This window comes from Onychostoma macrolepis, chromosome 02 (genome assembly GCF_012432095.1).
Source record: "Onychostoma macrolepis isolate SWU-2019 chromosome 02, ASM1243209v1, whole genome shotgun sequence".
NCBI lineage: Eukaryota > Metazoa > Chordata > Actinopteri > Cypriniformes > Cyprinidae > Onychostoma > Onychostoma macrolepis.
The window spans coordinates 1,719,269-1,741,586 of NC_081156.1; the positions used below are offsets into that span (position 1 = coordinate 1,719,269).

Sequence of the window (22,318 nt, forward strand, 5' to 3'; positions counted from 1 at the left end):
TAATGAGCTGACATGTAATCAAATATTTCCCCTCCCTGAGTCATGACTAGCAAATGAGGTCAGACCATAGAAATCCTCGATAACTGCAACCTCAAGTCTTCTTTCCTTACAATTTATTTTTCATGAATTCTGGAAATTATTTCAGCAAAATTTTGACAAAAATGCTGGATACAATGTAGCCAATTTTTACAGTGTCTTTTTTCTTTGGGACATCATTTGGGCCATGCATTGTTAGCACGGAACTGTTTCTGCATGAGAAAAGAATCATTTGGTGATATTTTTCAATGTCATTAAGCACTTGCTCATTTGCACTCGTCTCACTTCACTGACTGAGCAGTTCAGGTCAGTCATTCTGCTGTTTAATGTGCTGGCCGATTTGACCTCACAGTGGCTACTTAATGTGCCCTGATATTAGCAGTGGGAATTCTCTGAACTGTTTATCCAATATTCTGTCCATCCTGAGGGTAATCTCTGAAGGACATGAAAAGAGTGTCCTTAATTATCAATGTATCTCCCTTTATTAATTTTTTCTTTGCAGTTCTTGCATATTCTGCTCATAGTTTCTTCATTCACCATTCCAGTCCACCTCGTCTGTTCATCCCATTCTTCTCATTTTCTCCAGTATTTACCCTCTTCAGTCCCAATTGCTTCTAATGATTTTTTAGATTGAAGACTTTCAATTCTCTACGAAAAAAAAAAAATAATATTACATGACAAATTAACAAAGAAGTGTACAACCCGAATTCCGTAAATGTTGGGATGTTTTTTTAAATTTGAATAAAATGAAAACTAAAAGAATTTCAAATCACATGAGCCAATATTTTATTCACAATAGAACATAGATAAGATAACATAACAAATGTTTAAACCGAACCACTAAAATTTTACAATTTTATGCACAAAATGAGCTCATTTCAAAATTTGATGCCTGCTACAGGTCTCAAAATAGTTGGGACGGGGGCATGTTTACCATGGTGTAGCATCTCCTCTTATTTTCAAAACAGTTTGAAGACGTCTTGTCATCGAGGTTATGAGTTTCTGGAGTTTTGGTGTAGGAATTCGGTCCCATTCTTGCCTGATATAGGTTTCCAGCTGCTGAAAAGTTTGTGGTCGTCTTTGACGTATTTTTTGTTTAATGATGCGCCAAATGTTCTCTATAGGTGAAAGATCTGGACTGTAGGCAGGCCAATTCAGCACCCAGACTCTTCTACTATGAAGCCATGCTGTTGTAATAGCTGCAGTATGTGGTTTTGCATTGTCCTGCTGAAATACACAAGGCCTTCCCTGAAGTAGACGTCGTCTGGAGGGGAGCATTTGTTGCTCTAAAACCTTTATATACCTTTCAGCATTCATAGTGCCTTCCAAAACATGCAAGCTGCCCATACCGTATATACTTATGCACCCCCATATCAACAGAGATGCTGGCTTTTGAACTGAATGCTGATAACACGCTGGAAGGTCTCCCTCCTCTTTAGCCCGGAAGACACGGCGTCCGTGATTTGCAACAAGAATGTCAAATTTGGACTCTTCTGACCATAGAACACTTTTCCACTTTGAAACAGTCCATTTTAAATGAGCCTCATTGGCATCTGCAGATGGCACGGCGGATTGTGTTTACCAACAGTGGTTTCTGGAAGTATTCCTGGGCCCATTTAGTAATGTCAATGACAGAATCATGCCGATGAGTGATGCAGTGTCGTCTGAGGGCCCGAAGACCACGGGCATCCAACAAAGGTCTTCGGCCTTGTCCCTTACACACAGAGATTTCTCCAGTTTCTCTGAATCTTTTGATGATGTTATGCACTGTAGATGATGAGATTTGCAAAGCCTTTGCAATTTGATGTTGAGGAACATTGTTTTTAAAGTATTCCACAATCTTTTTACGCACTCTTTCACAGATTGGAGAGCCTCTGCCCATCTTTACTTCTTAGAGACTCTGCCTCTCTAAGACATCCCTTTTATAGCTAATCATGTTACAGACCTGATGTCAGTTAACTTAATTAGTTGCTAGATGTTCTCCCAGCTGAATCTTTTCAAAATATCTTGCTTTTTCATCAAATTTGAAATGAGCTCATTTAGTGGACAAAAGTGTAAAAATTTCTCCGTTTAAACATTTGTTATGTTCTCTATTTTCTGTTGTGAATAAAATATTGGCTCATGTGATTTGAGAATCTTTTAGTTTTCATTTTATTCAAATTTAAAAAACGTCCCAACATTTCCGGAATTCGGATTGTATAAATGGAAATGAAAATGTGTATATATGGCAAGAATGGTGATTACATGCAGAAATACACAATGCATGGCGAGTTAGATTTAAAATGCCAGAAAAAAAAAGTTAATACAATTGCAAATACATTTCTAATAAAGTTACAACTAGACTAATGCTTCTACAATTCATATTTAAATGCTTCTACAATTCTCATTTCACATGTAGACAATGACGTTATATAAATTATATGTAAAATATTTTCATATAAGAATATACAAAAGATTGTATTTTAAGGAGTATGCAAGTTATTGCATATCATGTGACATATGCAGATCACGGCATATTATATAAAACATATAATATGCAAAATGTGTAAACTTATTGTTTTATGTATTAATTTGTTTTGTCTACAGATACATAGATTTCAGGCCATTACAACACATCAAGTATTCAGGACTTGCTTTTACAATCAGTTCAAAAGATGCCAATTTTACTAAACAAATTTCTGGCTTTGTTCAGAGCGCTGCTAAAGCGCAAGTGCACACTCGCAATTGGTGAACCTCACTGAATTCATATCTGTCGTGACAAAGCTCTTTTCAAGAGTCATTTTACAGTTTTTTTAAATGAAACCACTTGCTTGTGAGAGTCACTTATTTCAACAGGCCCCTCTCTATAACCATCATACAAAAAAAAAAAAATCAGTTTAGGCTAAGTTAAACTTAGCCCACAAGTTTCCATGTCAGACATTCATATGCTAATTGACCCTAACATCTTCTGCTTTTTCACAGACTACTCTCAAGTCTCCATCCCAAAGAAGAAAATGCATCATCAAAGCCAAATTTGAACTCTCTGTGCTCTTTGCACAGATGTCCTTGTGTTCTCCTGTGTGTGAACTGAGTCAAGACTGAAGCTGGAAATTAAAGGATTATAGGAAGCCTCTATCCCAGAGCAGACTGAAGAACCCAAATTAAAGAACATCTCTTTGAGTGTGTTTTCAAATTGAAATGTAAATATGTGCTAGTGTACACATTCATAAAAGCATATGACAAGCTAGCATGAGTCATGTAATTATGCACATACATACAGTGTTGTTCTTCCGAATATTATAGTTTTTAATTTGGCTGTAAGCCACAGGTAGGCCACAGCCATGCTTTCATTAAGTACAAAAGCACAACTGTGAGTGCAATATCAAAACGTTCAATAAACAATGTGTTATATAACTTACATTACAGTTATTTTGTATATTTCTGTTACAGAGACATACAGAGACAAAAAATAGCATCAGCGCACAATAGTTGTTCGTAATTTCTGAATGAATAATCGTGTTGAACAAAACTGTTGAAGGAATAACTCACTGACTCACTCATAAAGACTTATGGCTAACTTCTACACAAACTATGTAACCCACAGAAAGAGACTATTTACAAAAAATCCCCACCACCACTATTGCACAGACTGACAGTCTTTCTAGAACACAAAAACAATGAAAGTCCTATTGCAGTTCGAATCGGAGCTTGTAACTATGTATTTTATTTTGGTAAAAGGAAATGCACAGTTGTTACCCAAAAGAGCCATTACCTGATCTGTCATAAAAATGACTTTCACTGGAGCATTTTTCACATTGTGCATTGTGACCTGAGAAAACACTATTACATTGAACCTTCTGAAATTATACAATTGCACTGACATGATATCATTGCCAGCTGATCTTATTGGCTCTTCTTTTTATTTGACTCACTTGACCCGAGGTTGCTTAGACACTGGTGAACAGGCCAACACTTGGATGCATTGAAGTGAATGCCAATGAATGAATGCCTCAGCCCAGGAGATGCCAGATGGGCTGATGTCAAACTAGTCAAAGGTCACACAATGACAGCACAGTGAGCATCACATGGGTGTTCAGAGTGTTATTGTCAGTGTTAAATTCGTACATTCACCATCTGCCATAGTGACAAGCAGGGATAAAAAGTGATAGATTCAGCAGGATTTGGAGCAGGACAGTCAATCATGTCAGGTATCTCTGACACATAGAAATAAATACACTGTGTGCCATACATGTTGTGGAAAACTTAACCTGACTTAAGCTGACTTGTGTAAAAATGTAGAAGATTTTGAAATAAAAAGACATTTTCAAAGTATCTTTAGTGATAAAAGTAGCCATCTTAGCATGAATGATTAGGAATAGGTCTATGACAAACTGAAACTTTATGGAAGAATGAGGATGGTTTGAAAGCTAGAAGTTTTGCTTTATAACGATTATTTATTTCAGACTCTATGTTTGATGGAATTGATTTTCATGAACCGTGGATTAAGATAAAAAGTCTTTTTTGCTTAAATGTTCCAGCATTTCCAAGCAATTAAAGAGTTTACTCAGCTAAGATGATTACAAAGTCTGCAATCTCTGCAGTTTTGTGGGTGGGTTGCCTTTGTATAGGAAGTAATGGATAGCAATGTTTGGCACATATGCCACCCATACAAAAACAAGCTACTGCAGTTGTAAAATTTGTACAAATGTTCTCTAAGGTGAATTTCACAAAGCTTTTCAAGAGAATTATACCCCAGAAACAAGAAATGATCATTATTTTATTGTATTTAACAATAAAGAGATAAGAAATTATAATTTGTTTCAGTAAAATTAAATTTATGTCAAATGTATATAAAAATGCAAAAAACTCATTGCATAGTAATTACACAGTGCTTTTACGCTTATTTAAATAACAATAGAATAAAACAAACCAGCATTACAATACTGGAAATCTAATGCAGGGGTTTTCAAACCTTTCCAGCACTGCCCTTTCAAACCTGCACCGCATATTTTGTATGTCTCCCTTATTGGACACACGCAATTCAGGTCTTGCTCTCTACTAAAGAGCTGATGAGTTGTATGTGTCCTCCAGGACAGATTTGAAAACCCCTGGGTTACTCGTCAGTAGGTCACGTATGTGTTGATAGCTCTGAAGTGAACTAACCCTGGAACATAACCTGCTCCGAAGGTTACTTACATACCCTGAAAGTTACCTCTGATTTTGGAACTGATAGCTGAGGTTATCTACTCGCTTATCCTCAAACATACCCGGGTATGTCACATAACCTGCTTTCTGGAATACCCCCCTGATCTAATGAGTTGGGTTAGTTTTGGGTTGGAGATTTTTTCATAAGATTCACCATAGAATCAACAGACAGGAAAGTCCACTGTGTATGGTGAAGATTTATGTACACTGCACATTTGTCTGTCTAACTCTAACATATAGTTATAAATAGCAATTCAGCTGTTTGAGAGCCTGACTCTATGTCTGATCTATGTAAACAAGAGTTCTCTACTGCCATCTCCTGACGTTCATGTAGGCCAGTGGTTCTCAATTCGAGTCTTGGGGATCCGCTGTTCTGCACAATTGAATGTCGAGTTGATCTGAATTGAGAACCAGTGATGTAGGCTACTCTTACGTGTTTTCATAAACAGACCTAAAAGTGGCATGTAATTAAAGTTAAATACAACTACACAATACACACACACAAAAGCTTCACCACAGGGCTATAATGAAAACATGTTTAAAAAATGTTAGCAGTTTCACTTTTGACCGAAAAATATTCTGTTTTGAATTTTTAAAAATCACAGTTTCATCGGAATGGTACGAAACTTGGTGACTTTTATCACATTTGGAATGTGAACACACAAAAAAATTGAGTGCTTGATTCGAGCAGGCTAAAATAGTCACACTTGTGCTCTTCGGTCAAAAATGACCGACCATAGGAAATGAAATGTTTGTGTGTACAATCTACAAATCTGCCAAAATGCAGAAAAAAAGTACACAGCAATGATGGAGTGAAACTCCAAAACATCAAGAGTGCAAAACCAACACATCCACTCACACACACACTTATACACACACACACACCTATGAACTGGTGTGACTGTAACACAGCAAATATATAAACTAAAAGCAATTATTCAACTACAATGCAGTAAAAAAAAAAAAGTGGACAGCAAGGAAGGGGTTACACTCTGAAACATCAAGAGTGCAAAACAGCAAAGTTAAGTTTTAGGTGTCCAGTCACGTTTGACCGTGAAGAGCACAAGTGTGACTCGGAAATGAGAAGCACCAGTGGGTTAATCACGTTCACTTCACTGTTGCACTACAGCTTCTGCAGAACTACAACTCCCATGGTGCCACGGGGTAACCCAGGACTTGACGTACAAGCGGAGAGCAGGACAGCATGGCGAGTAACGATCCCGGAGTAAGCTAGTTAATATGTTCAAATCTAAAGAAAGTATTAGAAATGTGTAGGAACATTTTTTCGCGGATAATAACTGCATTTGAAACAATTAGTGTCTAGTAGTTTGCATTTAACTGTATGTGTTTATTTATGCTTTAAAGAAAACTATGCTAGTTGTGTACTAGCTTTGCAAGGTCCAGTTATGTCACTATGATGCAACCTTGTATAACTTTATTTATATGATCGTCATTAAAATACGATTGTCATTCATAGTTTCAAAATCACAATTTGTGTCAGTGATGTGAAATTATTTAACGTTACGTGTTTAAAAAGTTGCCTCTCATCTGTCCTAGACAAGGTCATTTCGGCACACTTGAATTGATTAATTTATTCACAGGAGCCTTACTCTTCAGCAAACCACTGACATCTTGTACAAAAATCATTAATAACATTTTTTTATTATAATAGAAATTTATCTATTATATATTTTTGTAGGCTACTCTAAAAATCTGTCTTGAGATCAGCTTTAAAGTTACACAGTTCCCACCGCTATGTCATTGCCTCTTCATTGTTTGTCTTTTTAAACACAATGTATTGTAGGAGGATCGAGCATGTAGAATATGAGATATGCTGTGTATGAGTATTTTAAGATGTATTCAAAAGTCTGACTTTTCGTGTCTGTCTCAGAGTTTTTTGCAGCAGCTGAGGCAGGTTGTCAGCAGAATGGGGTCTGGCCCGCGAGGAGCTGGGCTGGGTGTGAAGCTGCTCATCGGAGCTGGAGCTCTTGCCTACGGGGTCAAAGAAGCCACATACACAGGTAAAACACATGCTGTTAAGACGAGCTATTTACTCACTTATGTGTTCTAAACCCATACAAGTTTCTAACTTGTACAGAATATGATAAAATAGAATATTCATAATGTTTTTTTAGAAATGTAATAACTAATTGTGTTTTGCTGCGTATGTAGTGGAGGGTGGCCAGAGAGCCATTATCTTCAGCAGAATTGGAGGAATGCAGATGGACACTGTGCTTGCTGAAGGATTGCACTTCAGGTACATTAAACGCAGGGGTTGTCATTACAGCTGCTTCATAAAAGAAGTAGTACACTTAAAAAAAAAAAAAAAGAAGTGAAAAATGATGTAATATAGATTAACATTTTTATAGAATATAGATTTATTCCTGTCATGACAACAGCCATTACGCTTCAGTGTCACATGATCCTTCGGAAATCATTCTAATAGGCTGATTTGGTTCTCAAAAAACATTTCTTATTATAAATCTTCATTATCTTCATTCTTCACCTCAGCACACAGAACATAGTTATTGTCTGATTTTTGAAGACTTGAACTACTTTTATAGACGGTTTCAACAGCAACAACATAAACAAACGTTACTGCGCATGCACGCTTTTGTGGCCCTAACTTAACTTCCGGTAGACATCCAAATACAATCAGTAACAACAGCTAAGTCCCTCTACAGTAGATTATGTTTTGATAAGCAAAATATGTTTGCTGCGTAAATCAGACAGACTGAGATGCAGCGATAACTACTTGGATGGATTTATTAAAAAATGCAAATTCATTCTCTGCCAGCAGAAGGCGTTTTAAAGCCGGAGAACTAGAGGTTTCCCCGGAAATGGCTGTTGGGCTGTACGTTACACAAAGCAGCGCTGAGCTTACAAACGCTGCTTTATCAGGCATATAACTTGCTAGATGAAATGAAAATGACATCGAACATTTTCTAAAGACAGTGTTCCTTCAGAAATACAGTGATATAAAAACACCTGCGCCTCGTTTTGATTTTTAAACGTGCATTAGGTACTCATGTTTATTCAACGAAGCCATTTGGAAAATTGGTCAGTTTTGATATTGTGGGGTGTCGCCACAAATAAATAAATGTATGTGAAACACATCCCACAGCACAACAACCTGAGCCCAGCTTCATTACTCATCACTTTAACTTTAACTGTGTTTGTAGCCGGCGCCACTAACAAGACCGATAAACAAACACAGACCGGAAGTTAACTTTGGTCCAGGCGCGTGCACCCGATGAAACCGTCTATATATACTTATTTACTATTTACCCAAAAGTTTATGGAAATTTGCTCATCCTAGATGTAGATGAGTTTGTTTGCCAGTTTGTTGAGAGTCAAACACTTGATAAAAGCATCGCAATAATACACAACTATTCCTTAATATTCCTCTTTTTTTGGAGCTTGGCAGACTGAATCAATTTAGGCATTGTGCCTAAACTTCTCAATTTATGCTTTACACAAGAAAGAAAATAATACTGTATCAGAACAACATGAGAGGGGGCAAATGCTGCAAAAGTTACAATAAGTCTGTCTTCCATTTAGAATACCGTGGTTCCAGTACCCCATCATCTATGATATTCGAGCCAGGCCCAGGAAGATATCATCCCTCACTGGAAGCAAAGGTGACCTTGACCCAGATTCTCATAAATGCTAAACATTGGCTTGATAAAGTTCCAAATTATGTTACTAGGCAACATACACTTTGCCTGTTAAAAGAATTCACACGACTCTGTCCATCACAGATCTTCAGATGGTAAACATAGCTCTTCGTGTGCTGTCTCGACCCATTGCCTCCCAATTGCCGATCATGTACCAGCAGCTGGGGAAAGACTATGATGAACGTGTGCTTCCTTCTATCGTCAATGAGGTGCTTAAGAGCGTGGTGGCCAAGTTCAATGCCTCCCAACTGATCACACAGAGAGCCCAGGTATGGTATGAAGACTACCAAGTCAGCAGTCGGGTTTCAGCAATGTTTGGTTTTCGTTCCATGACTGTTGGCTTTTTTGAATGATTGGGCATGTTGAATCAGTGGTATCCGTGAGAGAAATCACTCGATAATTGGCTGTTCATCTTAGCAAACCAGGGCTGATTTTTGTACATGGTAACTGCTGTATTTCTGCATTTCCATTCATCCAGGCAGTCATACAGGGTTTGTGGAATGACATGCTCATAGAATAGATATTCCCAAAATAATAGGATCGATATCATCAGGTATTTATCTTAATGCAGATTCGATTATAACTTCTTATAAGATTCATTCCTAACCCATACATTCACCTTCTGCCCCTGCCCTTTGACTTTAACACTGTCAGCAGCTTCTTCGGTCTGATCCTGGTGTGAGACAGAAATGATTAACTCTCTGCGGGGGCTAAGAAGCTCTGTCTGTATTTAGTTACAGAGCTGTTTAAGAAACCGGCTGTTATTTCACACACACTCATCCGATAGAGCTGAGACACACTACATGAAATATTTCATATTAACCCTTAAATGCATACATCGGGTCTTTAGCGACCCTGTACATCATTCTCTCCTCTCCCTCCTTCATTTTTTAAAGTTAGACATCAACTTTCTTTGTATTCCTCAATCTATTCATTATAAACAATATAACAAGAAAAAAAAAAATATAAAAGAGTGCCTGTTTTCTGATGAATTTTTTGTAAAAAGTGTATAGGGTCGCCGAGGTACTTAAATGTGTAAGTATTTTTTTCTGTGCAACTATATTTACATATCTGATGACTCAATACCTGCAATGCTTCTTCTTTCCTCAAGATGGCACTGTTTGATACACAATGATGAAGTGATGTTTCACTCATAATTAACGCAGGCATAAAACAAATGAATATCATCAGCAAAAATTTAACTGTTTTGAATGGCTTTACGGCAGAGCAATTACTATATGCAATGAAATATAAATGTCACTGCCATTTGATGCTGGATGTGGCGAATAAGCTGCCAGTGATCAAAATATTGAATATGAAGTCATTGAAAATGACTTTGTGAATATGAGCCAGATGCTGCATGTACTGTGGAAGGGTGTTCTGACGATGACAGTGATGGTAAAATCATCTGCTCAAATTGAACCCTTTTAAGTTTCAAAAGGTAAAGAAATATGCTTTATTTTATTCTTCTGTAATTGTTCTGTAAAATATCAAGAGAGTTTTTTGCTATTGCAGCGGTTAGAGATCCTTTCGTGCTGGATATATAGGTCCGGGTCACATTCATGCATTTAAGGGTTAAAATGTCTGCTTGTTTGGTCAAGTCTAGAAATTTAGTCTTGTGACCAAAATGTATTAGAGTTGTATTACATTATCATATCAAAATGAGTTTTACACAAACTTGTGGAGTTCGTGTCGGTTCAAATGAAACTGTCAGTAAAGCAGAAGAAGGACATGGCAAAAATAAGAACAATTCTACATATAAGCACTTTCACTTTTGGACCTCATTGTATCTGCCTGTCTGTTGATGGTTTAAATAAGTTGATCAGTTACTGAGAAAATCAGCCTATGGCTGTTATTTATGTGTTTTATTTTGGTGTGCAGGTGTCACTACTCATAAGGCGAGATCTAATTGAGAGAGCTAAAGACTTTAACATCATCCTGGATGACGTGGCCATCACAGAGCTCAGCTTCAGCAAAGAGTACACTGCTGCTGTGGAGGCCAAGCAAGTCGGTTAGTAGTACCAAAATATGTAATCTATGCACCCTTTATGCGCTCTTGATAATGGTAATACATAGTGTACCCTAAAATTGCCTAAACGAAGCATTCTAATCTAACAAAAATTACATTGTACCTAGTCACCTAATAATTAGGGCTGTCAGTTTAATGCATTAATTTAATTATTTAGTTATTAAAAAAAAAAAAAAACTTGATTTTTTAAGTATTTTAACACAGTTAACGCACTGGCCCCACCCCCAGACTTGTACATCATCTTACATTTCATACTGTTGACAAAAATGATGCAGGGCAACAACTCCATAAATGCAGTTATGCCCTAAAATTCAAGATATTGGCGCAAAAATGCTCCTGTATGAGTTTTTGTCTCGTGTGATAAGCGATATCACACGAGAAGTTAATATTGTGTTATAGTTTAAACACAATACTGTCTTGTTTTTTTTCTCAGTTTTGGCAACAAAAATATTACCTATAAAGCCACAGCAGAACTGTTGTGCATCCCCGAGCAACACAGCAGTGTTTTGAACAATTCGGGTGAATCAGTGAATCAAAGGCCCATTCATAAAGAGAGCCGTTTACTGAATTCCTGAATGAATGACATAAAGACATTTACCAATATCTGCTGGCAGTTTTAAGTTTCTTATTTATAGTATTATTTCATTTTTTTTTTTTTAAAGGGGAGGAAACTTTAAAGGGATAGTTAACCCCAAAAATGTAAATTATGTCATCATTTACTCAAACCTGAATGACTTACTTTCTTTTGTGGAACATATAAGAAGGTATTTTGAAGACTGTTGGTGGTAAAGCTGTTTTGGTTACCAATTACTTCCATTGCATGAACAAAAAAAACGTAGATGTTTTTCAAATTATCTTCTTTTATGTTCCATAGTTTGTTAGGCAGTCGTAGCCTAAACATTTATGTGTAATACATTTTATGTTGAATCAAATAAAATATTTATTTGTAAAGCTACTATTTGTAATGCCTACTTTAAAGGGTTAGTTCTCCCAAAAATGAAATTAGCCTGTTATTTCTGCTTTCAGACGAATCCAATCAGAGTTATATTAAAAATTGTCCTGGCACTTCTAAGCTCTATCATTGCAGTGGGTGGGTGCTTCTTTTACACAGTCCAAAACACGTCAAATAAAACGTGCATCACACTGCTCCAGGGTGTGAATAAAGGCCTCCTGTAGCAAATCCATACCCATCCATATTTCAGACGTAATAACCACTTCGTCGGCGTTGCATGATTAGTGACGAATGTGGAGAGAGAACAAAAAACGCCGGTCACGAATTAGAAGTACAAACCGAGGATTTGTAAAGAAAAATGTCAGAAGATTTCGATATAAGCCAAGAGGAGACTGGTTTTCCTTTGCTAAAATAAGGAAGCTTTGCTTCCTTTGCTCCTGTAAACAAACTCGTGAGACTAGCATATCGTCCTACGTCATCCGCCGGAACGTCTTCAATTTTTAATATAACTCCAATTGTATTCATCTGAAAGAAGAAAGTCATATACACCTAGCATGGCTTGAGGGTGAGTAAAACAGGTTAATTTTTATTTTTGGGTGAACTAACCCTTTAATACTTTCTCATTTAACACAAAAATAGCTTTAAAAAAATCTTTTGGGGGTATTTTCACAGCCAAATGTAATTTGCGATTAATTACATTAATTAATCGACACATCATATAATTCAGCCCTACCAATAATAAGATATATTTACATTAGATAAATAAGACAGGCCTCTTCATAAAGTTGATTTTGACACAATAGCGTTACATTTGCATGTCTGAATGCCACACTCTTTGTCTTGGATCTTACCCAACAAATATAAGTACTCAATAAAATAGACCATCTGGTCTAAAATGTTATAAATAACATATAAAATGTGAATGTTGCACCAAAACAGGTGCATCATTTTAATATTAAACATCCTACACTATAATCCAGGGGTTATATTTTCTTTAATCATAATCATGTACCAAACATTAATGCAAGTATATGCAAGTTACTTTCCTGTGTAGGGCGTACACTTTTTTTTAGGTATAAAAATTAGGTTTAAATTTAGGTTACGATGTGGTTGATGACAATAAGAGACTCCATATACCATTGTACTTTAATACTCTTGTTTTTTTGTTTTATCCATGGTAGTTTTTAAACAAACTATTATTGTTTGTTTTTTAATTTAATAACTAAAAGCAGCATTATAGATATTACTTTCCGATTTCCATGGTGATGATCAAGCTTGACACAAGTTCCCGCTGTATAAGTGGTGTCATTCTTTTTTTTCTTATTATTCAAAATATTGTTAACTAGATTGTGGACAACAACAAATCTGTTGAAATAAATGTATTTATTGTTTACATAAATACAATACAATGACAGAGAACATCATATATTTGTAAATAGATTTTTTTTTTTTTTTTGTAACAATGCAAAAGTCACTTTTGACTCAAACTTTTGAATAGTAGCAGATGTTGCAGAATTTAAAAAAAATATTTAAAGTAGTAAATATTATCAAGGTCTGTTTTTCAAATTTAAGGAACATGCTTTTTTCTATTTCAATTTGTGAGAGTTGCAGCTGTAGAAAAATCAGCAACATTTATTATTTTGGTTATAATGTATAAAAAATAAAATAATTATCAGTTTATGGTATAGACTGTAATGTCTTTTAAGCATCCTTAAAAGCATTAAGAGCATTTCTCAGAAAGAGCTTTGCTTATCCTAATGCTCTCCACTAGAGGGCACTCTGGGCATTCTATGATTGTTTTATTTCGTCAGTATTCCCTATTGACCAAACAACAGTATACAACTGGCACAAAACTGTTTGTATGAAATGTCATGTTGAAGAAGGAGATTATCTGTGTGTGAGACCTCTCTCTTTTAAATAACCTGTCTCTCTTGTCGACGTGTAGCCCAGCAGGAGGCCCAAAGGGCTCAGTTCTATGTAGAGAAGGCCAAACAGGACCAGAGACAAAAGATTATACAGGCTGAGGGTGAAGCTGAGGCTGCTAAAATGGTATGCTGTTGCTACTTTCTCCACTCCACTTCAGCACACATATTGACGATCATTGAAACCATGTCTCTGTTTTATTCAAACTATAAGGGGTTTCCGTGGTTACTCTAAAATGTCCCAAATGCACTATTTTCAGCTACAAGCACCTCGTTTCATATAATTATTATTCCCTGTTATTATGTTCTAGATCTGTGAGTGGTAAATGACTGTAATTATCAGATATAATTAATGAATACTGCTTCTGTGCTAATTAAGCCACAGTCAGTTGTTGCAGTCATACATCTAGGCTATTTTGAACTGTTGCCCCCTCATTCTCAACAAGCTATTAGCAACCAACACACATTTGAAAGCATTTGTTCTCTCTATTTTTGTTTGTGCATTATGGACATTTCTCAGTTGTTCTTTCAATTGGTCATGTTTCAGCATTTACACTTTCGAATGTCTTCGTAAATGACTTTGCAGTTGGATTCTTTCCTGTTGATATGATGCAATTCTGTTTCTAAAATGGGCCACAGGTCAATGGCTGTCTGCTGACGGTAAACAACCAAGGGTACAGAGTAATTTGCTTTTGTTTTTGTGTGTTTGTGCACTCCAGCTGGGTCAAGCTGTTACGAAGAACCCTGGCTACCTAAAACTCAGGCGTATCAGAGCAGCCCAAAATATTGCCAAAACGGTAAGACAAACTTCAAACAAAGAAATCATTGCTTGATTCAAATTAACAAATGTTGATACACTACCAGTTAAATATTTCTACTATGTATGAAGTAATACAATTATTAAAATTAATATTTTTATTCAGCAAGGATGCATTAAATGAATCCAAAATGACACAAAAACATTTATAATGTAATATAAATTTTCACTTTTGAATAGAAAGTTTATTTATTCATCAAAGAATCCTGGAAAAAAAATCATAATTTCCAACTGTTTTCAACTATGATAATAATAAGAAATGTTTCTTGAGCACACGATCAGCATATTATAATGATTTCTGAAGGATCATGTGACACTGAAGCCTGTAGTAATTTTCGTCACGTATTGAAAATATATTCAAGTAGAAAACAGTTATTTTAAATTGTAATAATATTTCATAATAGTACTGTTTTTATTGTATTTTTAAAGCATAAGAGACTTAATCATGTGGTGCTCTCCTGTCAGTTCTGTAGCTTAGAAGAGCAAAACATGAAGACAAGGGCCAAATGACTTATTATTGCACAGTATATATGCTGAGTCTTGCATGCTAAACATTGTAAGTGAAGAATAGACATCATATAACATGGTTTCAAAAAATATGGTGCTACATAATCACATAAATGCATCTAGATGCAAGATTTATTACCTTGAGAATAAATGTAAAAATGTCTTCACTTTTGAAAATCCAGTCAAATAATGAGTCAAACCCGAGATTGATTTCATCACATTAGACCAAATTAGGTCAAATTAAGTTATTTCAGTTAGGGTAGTAGGGTATTCCAGGCATACTCTGCACAATTTACATACTAAACTAACCCTTTCTACAGTATTTGTATAATATTATGTATTATTATATAGAATATAAGATATAATACAATGTATAGTATGTAGTGTATTATTTATGTTATATAATATGTATTATTTATTAGTATGGTATTTAAAAAAACAAAAAAAACAATGTCCTTGTCTCATAATCTGTATATATCTTATCACCAGGTGGCAGCTTCTCAGAACAAGGTGTACCTGAGCGCAGACAGCCTCGTTTTGAACCTCCAGGACAGCTCCTTTAACAAGTAAGATCCTAACCAGTGATCCTCACATAAGTATTACATCTCCTTTCCTCAACTATGATCTTCAAAACTAACTAAAACTGTAGTTAAAAAGAGGAAAATCTTCTAATGAAGTAGGTTGTTCTCTGATCTGAGAGCAGTGCAGGACAACTTGACCTAACAGAGTCTAATACTATTCTCATATTGTTTTTTCTCTCCCCTTAAACGTAAATACTGAATTGACTAAACCACGCATGTACGTGTTTTGCCCAAATATCTGTTACTTAATCTTGAAGTATTCAATTCTGTTTGTGTTAATGCCCATATGTTAGCATATTTCGCTCAGCGGTAATCTCTGCATTTGTCTTCTCTGTCAGCCTGTCACTGGGGAAGTGAGGAGCGTCATCCATGAAGAACATATGCATTCCATATGTAAGCAGTGTTTGCTGAGCCGCTATATTTATGCCCCTTTCCTAAACGTGACGGTGAGCAGAGCCTCTCTCACAGGACAGTTCTGCTGGGGCTCAGATGAGACATGGGTCAGACAGCCTTACAGATTCATATGTACATAAACAGTATACCTGTTTATACACAGTGATTCAGTCATGCAGGATTATTTTCTGGCACATTCAACTCAAGAATTGGAGTTTTGGATTCAGATAGCTTTAAATACTAATGGTGATCATAAAATATACACTGCAAACAATAAATGGTCACTTGTTCATATATTCCTAAATGTCACTATGAGGACGCAAATACGATTCTGTAGTACTGGGCCAGTAGCTAAAAAGTTGCTGATTGGTTGTTTAGAAAACATAAAGCTTTTTGCGTTTTTTTTTGCCCCAAGGTTGTTGTTGGGTTTTTTCTTAATAATTATTATTACTATAGCCATTCAATGTTCTCTATAAATTTCCACTTTATGAAGCGTTTGTTGACAGATACTAATGTACTTGCTGAGATTTTGATTAAATAATGTGTCTTCAAATCTATTTGTGGGGGATATTTATTTCTTTGGAAATGTTAAATCAGAATAGGCATTCACATGCAGAATGTTTTTAGCCCTGTGCTAAATTGACCATCTGTCCAGATGTTTGAAATTATAGTGTGTGTGTGTGTGTGTGTGTGTGTGTGTGTATATACATATATACAGTACCAGTCAAAAGTTTTTGAACTGTAAGATTTTTAATGTTTTTTAAAGAAGTCTCTTCTGTTCACCAAGCCTGCATTTATTTGATCCAAAGTACAGCAAAAACACTAACATTTTAAAATATTTTTACTATTTAAAATAACTGTTTTCTATTTGAATATACTTTAAAATGTAATTTATTCCTGTCATTTCAAAGCTGATTTTTTTTTTTTTTTAGCATCATTACTCCAGTCACATGATCCTTCAGAAATTATTCTAATATTCTGATTTGCTGCTCAAAAAAACATTTATTATTATTATTATTATTATGTTGAAAGCAGTTGGGTAGAATTTATTCCAGTTCCTTTGATGTATAGAAAATTCAGAAGAACCGCATTTATCTGAAATGGAAATCTTTTGTAACATTATAAATGTCTTTATCATCACTTTTGGTCAATTTAGAGCATCCTTGCTAAATAAAAGTATTAATTTCTATCATCCCCTTCCCCCCTAAAATATACTGACTCTCAAGCTTTTGAATGGTATAGTGTATAATGTTACAAAAGCTTTTATTTCAGATAAATGCTGACCTTTTGGATCTTTCTATTCATCAAAGAACCCTGAAAAAAAAAAAGTACTCCACTGTTTTAAATATTGATAATAATAATAATAATAATATATTTAATATATAATAATAAATATATTTAATATAATAATACATTTCTTTAACAGCAAATCAGCATAATGGAATGGTCCTTTCTGAAGGATCATGTGACAATGAAGACTGGAGTAATGATGCTGAAAATTTTAGCTTTGATCAGAGGAATAAATTACATTTTAAATTATATTCAAACTGAAAGCAGTTATTTTAAATAGTAAAAATATTACTGCTTTTCCTGTATTTTGGATCAAATAAATGCAAGCTTGGTGAGCAGAAGAGACTTCTTTAAAAACATTAATGAATTAGTATTTGGTATGTAATCCAAAAATATTTATTTCATTTTGTTACCGTGTTTTAAAAGTCAAAAAACCTTCCGTAGTAAATGACAAAAAATCTCAGATTTTCAGTAGTCTCAGACTTTTTGTTTTGTTTTTTCAAACTGGGTATTTTTGAGGTTGTAATACTCAGCAATGTTTAAAGACAAACCTATAAATAGGATTCCAAGTAACAGATAGCAACACGAGGTGAACAGACATTGATTTCACTAAAGAGGATGTTTAGTCAGTGGGTGGCGCCACATACAAAGCCAGTAGTTTCTTGTTGAAAATGTCCTTTACATGGAATTCTGGAACCATGGAGATAAAGATGAGTCTTAATGTAGAGAAAGCGGTGTGGCAAGGGACTTGTCTGCTTGTGTGCATGTCTCTGTGGTACACAACACAGACCCACGGATTTACTGAATGCTTGAGAGCACGTTTCAACGTGATCCTCAGAAATAGGGTCTCTTGTGACTATTAAAATCTCACTGGATTAGAGTGAGCGCTCTTCAGGAGGGGTTTGAAGGGGTTTAGTGCATTATCCCATTGGTAATATTCATGTGGAGGAGGAGAGTATGGAGAGGGTGGAGCCAGTGAAATACTGCATAAGACCACACCTCTTTTTTACCTCAGCCTATAGAATTCAGTGGTATTTTTTGAACGCAGAAACCCTTGATGGGTGAGTGGCTGCATTTTGTCTTATAGGTTGCCTATGTGGCACCTGTGTTATTGGAATATATTCCACATATCTAGTGCCACTGTTCTCTTAACCTCTTTTTGTGTGGTTATGCCTAAACTGGTTCCGGTTTGATCTGCTGAACGTGCTGCGGCAGTGAACGTTTTAATATGCAAATTTGAACAGAGGAGATGTCTGTCACATACCCACCCCCCACCCTCCCTCTCCTCAATCCTCTCTTGCCCCTCCCCTCCCTGGCCATGCATAAACAACAGCAGATTACTACTCAGCTGGTCCATCTCCATGGAAACGCTGACCTCATGCTGGGACGAGAGATCTGGGCCAGTCACCATGGCGATTCGCCAGGACAGTAGACTTGGTCTCTCTTACCTATAGCACGATGCAGCTTTGCTGCTATTTCTGGAGGTCACCAGTACAACGTTTTCAGATCATGCTGTTTTTTCCCACCATGCACTGTAGCGCTGCAGATAATTATTTGCTGTGCTGCAGCTCAAGAACCATGTTAGAGCTTGCTAACTGTGCGCTCATGCTAGATGTGTGACCTACATCCCACTTCAAAGTCGTGATGCTCTGCAGTTTGTCTGCGGTGTCCTTGCCTCAGAATCTGATCTACAGAAATGCACACTGAAGTATTTGCTTAGTCATTTGCACTGTATAAACGTTTCATATTTTAAACAGAATGCAGCATGAATGTATGCACCTCATACGATGAAAAACATTTAATGTTCGTAATACAATTAGGCATTGCAAGCCTAAGGAAATCTAAGGAGATTTTTAGTGCATTGATTCCACTCTCTTAGTTAAGTTTAATAGCAAGCAAATTAAGTTTCCAAAATTGAAGGAAAAAACTTATGGCATCTTACTGTAAAATAAAAAATGCATTGCTTTGTCCCAAATGCTGGTTTTTTTTTTTTTTTTTTTTCAACAGGATATATTTTAAAGTAGAACCAATTGATATAGGTGGTTTTCATCAACCACAGTTAACCTGAAGGTGAGTTAGGTAACGCATGGTGATAAAAAAGCTACAGGTCTTTCGTTTCCAGGTTGAATCCGCTCCCCTGGAGATGAATTGGTGCCATCCATAGTCAGAGAAGGCCTCCACATTAATTTACTGAGTGGATTTAATTAACCTGTTTCTTTTTTGTGGTACCCTCATTATGGTGTCAAAAGGGATTTGGAAAGCTTGCCCTAGTTTGGTTAATATTGCTCCTTTTTTCGTCTTCCTTTTTTCCTCTGTTTGCCATCGTTTAGGTCACACTCGAGGCAAGCTAATGCAGAGATCTGGCCTGGCTTTGGTTTTCGTAGGTATCTGAATTCTCTGTGCACCCTTTCTATAGAAAATCCCCCCCTATTTAAAAGTGTGCTCTAATTGCAAATCCATGGACTCTCTGAAACGTTGAGAAATGGATGAACTGTTTTTATATATATATATATATATATATATATATATATATATATATATATATATATATATATATATATATATATACTTCCTGCTACCTAAGGAAACACTTGTCTTTGTTTCTTTCTAGAAAAACAAGAATGCTAAGTAGAATATTGGAAGTGTGTTAACCTTAGCCTCTGGTTCACAAGTAGGTACAAAATTTGAATCGTGCCTTTTTGTGTGAGGAGCGATGATTCTCACACATCATGGAGAGATGTTATGTAATGAGTGAACGGCTGTATAGTTCATGCGAGTTTCTAAGGGACAGGAGGATTTAGTGCTAATTTTGGACTGAATACTTTAGTCCGTGATTATATTTAGTTTGTTACATATGACTTTCTAATTTCTATTCATGAATAATGATTAAACACTGTTAAAAATAAAGATACTTTCTTGACATCTATGGGTCCATGAAGAACCTTTAATATCCATGGAATATTTAAACTGCACAGAAGGTTCTTTAAACTATTCAAATGTTCTTTACACTAAGAAAAAATCTTCTTTAAGAACTGTTCACCAAAAGGTTCTTTCTGAAACTCAAAATAGTTCTTTATGGCATCACAACAAAATTAAAAAAAAAAAAAAAACTTTTTGGAACTTTATTCTTGTGAATGTTATGGTATTAAGGAATATTCTGAAATTGTCTCCCGGCATTCTCTGAAATACAAAGCTAGTTGGTTTTATCATATTTTTCCAAAGTAGCAGCAGCAGCTTCCTCTTTCATTGTATGTCAGGAAACAGGCCCTCAGTCCCTCCATGTCGGTTCCCACAGGTACAACGTCTGCACATCAGCCTCGGTGCACGTGGCTGGCCTCCGTGTGGACAACTGATAGAAACTGCTATTCAGTTCTTACTGCGTTTAGCACAATGGCCCAGCTAACATTTAGTCAGCTTGTGACATTTTCCTGTTCAACTCCTCACAAAGTCACTCAATTCTAATTGTGCTATTTTGAGTGTGGTTTTCCATCTAGGCAAGTTTAGCTTCAAAAAAAAAAAATCCAAAGTTCCTTTGTATTGGACGGTGGCAGATATTAATGCGAGCTTGCAGTTGGTTGTTAGGAGGTGCAGGGTTTATGCAGACAAAAGGATCTGATAAGTTGGGTATACACGTAACCAGAGAAAAGTATGCTGTTTTCACTGGAAGATTGAGTTATGGCATTTTGATGAAACACTATGAGGTCAAATAAAATGTTGTAACATAAATGGATAAATAGGTCACTATAGCTGTTTTCACTTACACAAGTATAAGCGATATCTACTTGAATGGGAAAAAACTGAAACCTCTAAAACTGTTGTTTCTGGAATTTTGCTTAAGGGCGAAATATTTCCTTGTGAAGATTTCACACTGGGATCAGGTTGGTCATGAAAATTCAACAACAGAAATCTGCTTGATTTGACAGTGACTTCCACGTCCGCTGTGCTTCTTACATTGCTTAACTTTTCACAATGTACCTTTTTGCCAGCACAATTTCGCTGAAGTGACCTTACTTTAAGGCAGTTCTTTCTTGTTCATTTTTATATGAGCAGACTCCTCCTCCGTATCATATCTCTGGCTCTGCTTAGATGTACAATCACATTACGATTTTATGTGTCTTTGTGGAAAGGTACAAGACTCTGTTACATGTCATAGGATCTGTGGCATCTTACCTTCCTTCTACTTTGGGTTAAACAGACCCCTGTGTGTTTATCAGGTCTACTCCCACTAATGACTCTGTGTTTGGCACAGATGGTGAGCACTGAGGGTCTCCAGGCTTTGACACACTGAGTCAAGGCTGATTAACGGAGTCTCTCAGGGCTTTTCCCCTGTGTGATTACATGGCCTAAAGCCAATATGGAGGACTTACCCTATGACGACTTACTTTACAATTAAACGGGGCACATTTAGTTGTCATTAAAACCCATTGCTCTAATTAGGTGAAAAATTGTATACTAACCATAATTGCAGTGTAGATGTACATCTCAAAGGGACACGGTTTCCCTATATTTATATTCACCTCAGCAACATTTGAGCCTCAAAATCAGCTCTCGGTTTGTTCATAAACTTAATGACTGCAATCGACACAACACATCATTCAGCCAACAAATATTACTATTACTTTAGCCATGCTGTGATAATGTATAAACTATCACCTCAACTCTCACTTATGATGAATATTTAATGAGCAGTTCAGCAGGACACTCCCATGCTTCTGTTGCTGGCCCCCAAGGGTTTCAACTTACACCAAGAGGGTGGAGGAGCCACTGAAGGAGCAACAGCCTTAGACTTAAAGCCATTTTTCCCTCCTTTTTTCTATACCAATTCAAGTATGTTTCATACTTTGTTTTGCATATCCATTTTTAACAAATTATGAGTAGAATTCTATTATTACATTTGATCCCTAATGACTTTCGTTGTCTATAGATTGGA

General features: G+C 36.1%; 1 protein-coding gene across 1 annotated transcript; it reads left to right on the plus strand.

The window, feature by feature from the left end:
• Positions 1 to 6,290: 6,290 nt before the first annotated feature.
• Positions 6,291 to 16,651, plus strand: phb2a (prohibitin 2a). Its single transcript, XM_058762236.1, has 10 exons — positions 6,291 to 6,445; positions 7,112 to 7,241; positions 7,393 to 7,477; positions 8,782 to 8,861; positions 8,982 to 9,166; positions 10,779 to 10,908; positions 13,824 to 13,927; positions 14,520 to 14,597; positions 15,614 to 15,690; positions 16,044 to 16,651. Exons 1-10 carry the CDS (start codon positions 6,425 to 6,427, stop codon positions 16,060 to 16,062), a joined length of 909 nt encoding a protein of 302 aa, XP_058618219.1. The 5' UTR covers positions 6,291 to 6,424; the 3' UTR covers positions 16,063 to 16,651.
• Positions 16,652 to 22,318: the final 5,667 nt, after the last annotated feature.